Source organism: Meles meles, chromosome 5 (genome assembly GCF_922984935.1).
Source record: "Meles meles chromosome 5, mMelMel3.1 paternal haplotype, whole genome shotgun sequence".
Classification (NCBI taxonomy): domain Eukaryota; kingdom Metazoa; phylum Chordata; class Mammalia; order Carnivora; family Mustelidae; genus Meles; species Meles meles.
The window spans coordinates 61,806,644-61,815,126 of record NC_060070.1 but is presented as its reverse complement, the minus strand read 5'-3'; the positions used below and the strand labels follow the sequence as shown (position 1 = coordinate 61,815,126).

Genomic DNA, 8,483 nt, shown 5'->3' with positions numbered 1-8,483 from the left:
CTCTCTCTCTCTGCCTGCCTCTCTGCCTACTTGTGATCTCTGTCAAACAAATAATTAAAATCTTTAAAACCAAAAGCTTTCCCACAAAGAAAATGCCAGGCCCAGGTAGCTTGACGGGTTAATTCCATCTATGCTCTTCCCTAACTAGCCAAGATTTAAGCCTCAACCTGGAGGGGGATGTGAGATCCTTCAGCAACTCTTAGGAGCTGGATGAAGGAGAGTTTAGGTCTTCCTTCATAGTAATTTCTTCATTATAAAACATCAAGAAGAAGAAACAATCTCAAGTTATTAATATTTTTTTTTCACACCGTAATTTTAATGTGCTGTTATGAACAGTCCCTGTTACTTTTCTTCCCCCATCAATAGTCCTCTCACGACGGGAGTACAGTACTTGGAAAGAAGAGAGCATGTCTTGGCAGATGGCGTAAAATCCATTTCACTTACTTACTTATTTTGTCCCTTTCCTCCTAGAACACATGCAAAAGCGAAAGGGACCTGAACACTCTCCAGTCCCAAAGGGAGAGATCTGGAGAATTACAGGAAGGTAGAGCCTTCACTAGGGATAGAACACATAATTTTCAGACATAGGATCATCCAATAGGAAAAGGATTTTAATATCAAACACTCATATTTGCTGGCTGTGATCTGCTGCAAGTTACATAATGTCTAAGTGCTTCATTTTTCTTTTCTACAAAATAATGAAAGTAAAAATACATTCTTCATAGGGTGTGGTAAAGATTAAATGAGTTGATGCTAAATCCCTAGAAACATACATGATTCATAATAGAAAGCTCAGCAAATGCTAGCTAGTTATTATTACTTTGCTGTAGCAGAGGTGGGGTAAAACAATTCATATTTCATGACCTTAATCTCAGGTGCAGGAATTGCAGGTTCTGATCAAGGAAATCACCGCAGAGAGTCTAGCTTCAAGAGAGAGGACAAGACTTGAAACATCACCCACATATTGATGATTCATTGGGGCACTGGTCCTCAATCATTAAAACTTCCTGAAGCCCTTTTAAAAATACTGCTATTTAGGCTCCAACCCAGGACATTTACATTGGGGTGCCTGGGGGTGAGACCTAGATATGTCTTTGGAAAAAAAAAAAAAAAACTTCTTAGGTGAACTTCAAGAATAACAACAGTTGACAATCAAGTATAGGAAAAGAATAAATGAGAAGTCATAAGGACAAACAGATGGCATTTATGGTTATCCCACTCTGCTTTAGTTCCTCTACCAATCCAACTCTTCTGACTGGAAGATGTGGGGTCCAGCATGGTCAGGTTCTAGTGAGGACTGCTCTCCTAGGTTACAGAATGTTGCTTTTGTATCTTATCCTCACGTGAGAGAAGGCCCAGATAGCTCTCTGGGGTCTCTTTTATAAAGGTATTAATCCCATTTATAAAGCCTCTGCCCTCATCACCTCTCAGAAACTCCACCTCCTAGTACCATCACATTGGGCATTAAGTTTCAACATAGGAATTTTAAGGAGACCGAAATATTCAGCCCATAACACATACATTGTCAGGTGGTAGTGAATGTTACTGAGATTGGGGAGAATACAGAACTCAGTTTCTTGTCGGAGGGGGGGCAAACCCAGTAAGGTAATGTACTCTGCAAGCAGAAACAGACAAAGGATGTGGAATAGGGGTTAATACTGAGGACACAGAGCAGTTTCTGCAGGGGTGGGGGAGTGGGGAAGATGGTTTAGTGATGAGAGAAGAGCAGGCATGACAAATTTCAGAGGTCGGATCTTTTTCCTTGGTGATGGTGTGATTTCAATGAAAACTAGTTTTAAGATGAATCCTCAAAACTGGGAACTGAGAAAACAAAGCAATAAAGATGAAGGTTATTGGACAAGGCCAATAAAGCGTAAAGTCCTGGAAAATGACAGAATGGGATGGAGAAGGGAGAAAAAGAACTGAAGTCATTAATGGTAGAAGGAAAAGTTGATGCTGACAATGGTATGAGTCAATATATTTGGCAAATTACTGATCATCCTCCAGAAATAAATGATCTTCAGATTATTCATTCACCAGTTCAGAACAAAAATTCAATTATCTTGGGGCGCCTGGGTGGCTCAGTGGGTTAAAGACTCTGCCTTCATGGGGCACCTGGGTGGCTCAGTGGGTTAAAGCCTCTGCCTTCGGCTCAGTCATGATCCCAGGGTCCTGGGATCGAGCGGCGCATCAGGCTCTCTGCTCAGCAGGGAGCCTGCTTCCCTTCCTCTCTCTGCCTGCCTCTCTGCCTGCTTGTGATCTCTGTCAAATAAATAAAATCTTAAAAAAAAAAAAAAAAAAAGACTCTGCCTTCAGCTCAGGGCATGGTCCTGGCATCAAGCCCTGCATCTGGCTCTCTGCTCAGCAGGGAGCCTGCTTTCTCCTCTCTCTCTGCCTGCCTCTCTGCCTACTTGTGATCTCCGTCTGTCAAATAAATAAATAAATAATCTTTAAAAATTCAATTTTCTTTAAGCTTAATGTGCTTAGTATGTAAGTTTAAAAGAGTCTGGCTATTCTACCCAATGTGTAAATAAAGAAGAACTCAATTACCTCTCATCCTCTACAGTAATTGAATTTAAAGTTTCTAAAACCAGAAAAACTTCTAAGGAAATTATTAAGATAATCTGGAAAACTGGGAGTGATAATTTCTGAATGATACTAAAGGCAATTCACGCCTTTGCCCTTTTTCCCAATCAACAAACATTATTCTCTTCTTGCTTTCCCTTTTCTACCTTCTGTATTGCGGAAAGAAGGAGGGAGGGAAGAAGGAAGGAAGGATGGACGGAAGGAGAGAGGGAGAAAAGAAAAAAAGGCAGGAGGGACACGACAAGGTAAAACAAAACAAAAACTCTTTTCCCTCCCACCCGCAGCCAGCAGAGAGCGCTGGTGCCATAAGCCGCACAACCGCGGAGCCGCTTAGCCTTCTCTGGGTTCTAACCACCAAGAGCGAGGTACACTGAGGTTGTCCCTGTTGGGAGCCCGTAGTTGACTTGCTGTCGCTGAGCAACGGGAGAGTGGGCGGGATTTGCCTTTCGCGTTCGTGCGCGCGACCTACCAGACGGAAGCGGAAGTGTCGGTGGCGCGCGAGTAGGAAGTGGTGATTCCTGGAATAGAGATGGCCGCGCTTGCTCCGCTGCCCCCACTCCCCCTTCAGTTTAAGAGCATACAGCATCATCTGAGGACGGCTCAGGAACATGACAAGCGGGACCCTGTGGTGGCTTATTACTGTGAGTCTTTCCGAGTCGCCGTGTCCCTCCTTATCCTCCAGAACCCACACACCACCCTTTGGTTTTTAAGGCAGGCCCCGCCCCTTCAGCTTTAGACCTGCGCTTTGACCTCTGGCCTTCCCTGGGAACACAGTGGAGCCCCGCCCTTTTCACGGTTGCCCCCCATCTCACGTGCTCCCCCCCCACCCCCCGCAGGAGACCCCAGAGAGGCAAAACTTAAAAGTTGGTGTTTGCCACCTCTTTAGTCTTGTGCTTTAAGTATTCCTAAACTGGCTACCTGGGCACTTGAGCTGACACACTGTCTTAAGGTTTTGTGTGTGTGCTCCAGAGTGTCTCCTGTATCGAAAATAACCTGGATGGTTAAGTAATTGTGTTGGAGCGAAAACGAAGCTGTGTCCCAAGGACAGTAATGATGTGGACAGAAGGAAGGTAGACTAATTGAAAACGTAGTAATAAGTGCAGGTTAAGTATGACAACAGTCAGGCCCATTAAAAAACTCATAAATGGTGAAATGGAGACTAGTAGTCTTTGAATTGAAGTAGCCCTTGAATTTGACCATTTTCCCACCAATGAGAATTTTTTGTCTTGACTTCTTTGAATACTTGGGTTTGAGACATTTAGTAGGAATACTGTGGTTGATTGTGAGACATACAGTCTACAATTGGAGAACAGAATAAGGTTGTTCAAACTTTTTTCTTTGCAATAGTTCTATATAAACTTTAAACTTGACTGCAAATAAGAAGAGTGACCCAGCAACTATAATCTTCTATAAAGGGTTTTTAGCGTTGAAAACTCGGTATAATGTGTCCTCTGCTGTGAACATTGTAAGGTTCGCTAAAATCTGGTCTACTGTCTACCCTGTCATACTCTAGTACCCCATTTTCATTTCTCAAGTGTACAAGGCCCTTTTAAACCTCCGTGTTCTTAGTTTCTTGGAATGTCTGTCTTTTTTTTTCCCACTTCACAAACTCATGATTCAAGATCTAACTTCAATGTAATCTCTTCTGTAGGCAGTACGTTGATTACTCTCTAGGCTTTACTTCATTTTGTTCAGGTCATACAGTATTATTTCCATTATATATGTTCTTCCAGTTCCTCGAGTAGGGACTATTAGTCATTTATTCACCTTGTATTATATTGAGTTTCTTCCTGTGTACAAGCATTACCAGGCACTGTGGCTATAGTTCATGGAGCTTGTGGGCGAGTGGGGAAGAGGGGATTAAACAATAAAATGAGTATATTATATGGAATATTAGAAGGTTTTGAAGAAAAATAAAGCAGGGAAAAAGAATAAAGAGTACTAGGAATAGGGTAGAAGGGGTGAGGAGGGGATTTCACTTTCAAGGTACTCATGGAATACTTCACTGAGTTCATATCTGAGCAAAGTCTTGAAAGGTGTGAAAGGCAGGCTTTGCATCATTCGAAAAGAGTATTCTCAATAGAGGGAATAACATATGCAGAAGTCATGAGGCAGGGGCGTGCTTGAAGGAGGATAAAGGAGCCCATTGTAACTAGAATGTAAAGGGATGAGAAACGTGATATGATAAGGTCAGAAAGATACTTTTTTATAACAGTGAAGTTGGAACCCTTATTCCTGTCTAAAACTAACTGCTGTTCATAAGCTCCGTATTATATACCTTTGTGAATAGCCAGGGGCTTTTATTTTCTGTGTCATCGTCCTCTTCCTTCTGCTATTTCTTTCTAAATTTGCCCTAGTTTCCTTTATTTAAAAAATTAAATTTTAAAAAAGCTCTCACTGTGACATTGTCCTAAAGTTATAGTTCTGTCTGCCTAACCTCAAAGTTAAGCTTGAAATAGTCGTTTGTGTTGTCTTTACCTTCCTATCACATAGAGCCTTTTCAGCTCATTGCAGCCTGCTTTTCATCCCCTTTATTTCACTGAAACTGCTCTCGGCAGGGCCAAAGACAAACATGTTCATTGCTAAATCCAGTGGTACTTACAAAATATTTTTTGTTATAAAGCACATGCATATTAAAGAACACATACAATGTGTTTATAGCTTAAGGAATAATAAAATGAACACCAAGGTACCCACCATATTTGAAGTTATTGGACTTTTTAATTTTCGCCAATCTGGTGAGCATGAAATTGAAGCTAAATTTGCAATTCACTGAGTCTTAATAAGGTTGAGCATCTTTTCATATGTTAATTATCATTTGTGATTCCTCTTTGAAATACCTATTTATTGCTTTTGTCCATTTTTTAATTTCAGCGCTTGTCTTTTCTTAAATGTAGATAATACTCCTTTGTTACATGCATGGCGAATGTCTTCTCCAAGTTCATAGTTTGATTTTTCACTCTATTCATGAAGTCCTTTGGTGTTCAAAAGTTCTTAATTTTAAAGTATAGCCAATTTATCACTCTTACAATTTATATTCTGATTTTCTAGGACTTGATTTCTTTTCATCTGCCTTCTTTAGGATTGACTTTGGCTTCCTGGATTTACAGATGGGTGTCTTTCATAAATTCTGGAGAATTCTCTACTATTAGCTGTTTAAGTATTCTCTACTGAAATTTTGATTAGACGTGTTGGACTTTTCTCCTTTATTTGTCTCAGTGTTTTCATAGTTTGTATCCCTTTTTCTCTCTGTGCTGCATTCTGTATAATTTCTTTGTGTCTGTGTTCACCTCCACATATCCTACTGTATCCCGCATTTATTGAGTTTGTGTTTCCCTTTTTTATTTCTGGATGTTCTCTTTTTTTGTTGTTGTTTTTAAATTAGCATAGCCATTTCTGATAGTCTTTTGTTACTATATTTCTTAAACTCTTATTTCTTTAAATGCTTTAAAAAGTTTGTTTAAATTTGCTCTCTCATAATTCCTGTAACTGCCATATGTGTGGGTCTGATTTCTGTTGTGTAACAGAAGACCGCTCATGGTAACTTGTTGTGATTTGTGCTCTATACATATCAGCCAGTGTTCTTCAAACCTCAGTATGAAGTAGTTCTACAGGAATCACCTCCCCAATTCTCAACTTCTGTTTCTTTGACAAAGCTCCTTTGATCAGGGTAGTAGAGTAGTATGCTACTTCTCTTTTCCCACATCCTGTTCACAAATGCTCTTCTACTTTAAAGAAGAAAAGCATGCTCTCATGTATCATGAGTATTTTTTATGGCATATTGCCCTGGGAAGGAATGTGGAAAACTTTCCAGGGTGTCCAGAAAAAAGGGACAATTCAAATTACTGGTATAGTGAAGTCTCTGTTAATTAAGGTATTAAGGAGAGCATCCTTTCCTTCCTGTTTTATATGGAAGAAAATTGGAACCAAGAATAAGCCTTTATTTGAAAATGCAGGGCATGAGAAAGGATGTCAAAGCAACATTCTAATTTGGGGAATGAGGACAGAACATTTTATAAGGGGGAAGAGAAGGAATTGTTCTTAGATATTAGTAGCCATTGTTTGATCATTTGGGATTTTATCCAGAGGGTAGAGAGGAACGGTTTGGGACCAGAGTCATGTACAAGAGAGTATGAGAAGGTTTAACTGTGGGGAGGAGGACATGGGAAGACCACATTGGAAAAGTCTTTTTCCAAAGTCTCTTACACTTACAAATACATCTGTTAAGGGTAGAGCCTCATGTTAAAACCAGGCTGTGTTGCATTGTTCTGAATTCCCTAAATGTAAGAGTTATCATGAAATGAGCTAACCCTTACATTTTGTATTCATTATTTTAAAGAATATCATTCCTGATCTAAGAGCCAAACCAAAGAGAAATGCTGAAGTGGGTAGTACCTTGTTTCATCCAAGTGACTTAAGGATCTGTGGCTTACTGAAATTTTGGAATTAGAATTCAGCTGAAATGAGGTGAAAGCAGACATGGCCTAACATATTTATTCAAATTGGGAAATTATGTGATAGTCTTCTGAGAAAGTAAGCCTCCACTGGCTGGCTGGTTTGCCATTAACAGCAGGTTTTGCCATTAATATTCTGTGGTAGACATTCTCAAATGAGTGCAATCATCAGCTCTGAGGTATTTTGTTTTTTCAGAAATACATTTAAAACAAGTGATAAGAGAAAGACGTTTAAATTGGTTCTGAGTTTTTTTGTTTTGTTTTCTTTGCCAGAGGATGTTGAAATGAACAGTATTTCAGTTTTCCTAATCCTTTCAGTGTCTTAGAATAATCCTGTCTCGATGTCATGAAAGAAAATGATGAATCTGTAACATTTTTTTTGTATTGCTTAACAAAATTGAGAAAATGAATAACTCTAATGAGGAGTGACAAGTCCTTTTCTAGTTTTAAAACAAATTTTGAGGCTGACCTATGTGAAATGTCAGGTAAGAGATGATTAAAAATAATATTTGATGATAGGTAATTATATGCTTTTTAGCCTATAACCCAGAAGGAATTAAAAGAATTCAATGATTTTGATGTGATAAAACTTCCATTCTCATCTGCTGTTTTATGTGAATGAATTTTCTCTCATCTTAAATTTGTAAAAATGAAAGTGGGAACAGAACCAATGCTCTACTCTGGTTCTGTATGATAGTAAATCGTATTGCTTCCTACATACACAGTTTAGCTCCTTGTAAGATGCATTTCCAATAAATTTTACTTCTTTTTAATGATTATTGAAATGTCTAACATTGATATGTTTTGATCAATTATGCATTACAATAATTACATAATTTTAATACTTAGAGGAAATCCAGAGGAAAACTTTTAACACTTAGTATCTTATCTCACAGGAAATTTTGATAAATTTATACTTCAATTTTTATACATTTTTTTGTTGTTGTAGAGAAGTATAATCAAGTTAGGATTTTGAGCATACAAATACATTCTTTTGTAATAAAATTCATTAGGATATGTAAATGGAAGTACAGGTTAAAAACAAAATGTATTATTTTTGATGCTTAAAGAGCTTTTGTGTTTTAGAATTATATCAAATTGTTATACAGTTGAAAGAATGATAGAAATTTTAGATATATGTATTTGATGTACAGAAATTACATGTTTTATACTTACTTAAGCTGATGAAAAGTGGTAAATAGCAACTTAAAGATGTGTGAAGAGATACATTATCTTAGTGCAAGAATTTTTGGTGAGGAAAAAAAAAATCAAGATTATTTTGCTAAAGTATTTGCTGACTGGTAAAGCTTTATACTGTCGTTTACTTCTAAGGCTCTGTGTATGCTGCTGCTCTTTGCCTGGAATCCCTTGACTTCTTCTTAACCTGGTTAGCTTACTCTTACTGATTCAGTACAAATTACACTTTTTGTAAGCTGCTTTTCA

At 38.4% G+C, this 8,483-nt stretch overlaps 1 protein-coding gene across 1 annotated transcript in view; it reads left to right on the top strand.

The window, feature by feature from the left end:
- The first annotated feature begins 3,078 nt into the window (after window positions 1–3,078).
- VTA1 (vesicle trafficking 1) overlaps window positions 3,079–8,483 on the top strand; it is a 73,566-nt gene continuing 68,161 nt past the window's right edge. Inside the window, exon 1 of the mRNA XM_046006930.1 lies at window positions 3,079–3,227. Within this exon, the coding sequence (XP_045862886.1) occupies window positions 3,116–3,227 (112 nt within the window). The 5' untranslated portion in view covers window positions 3,079–3,115. The remainder of the gene's footprint in view (window positions 3,228–8,483) is intronic.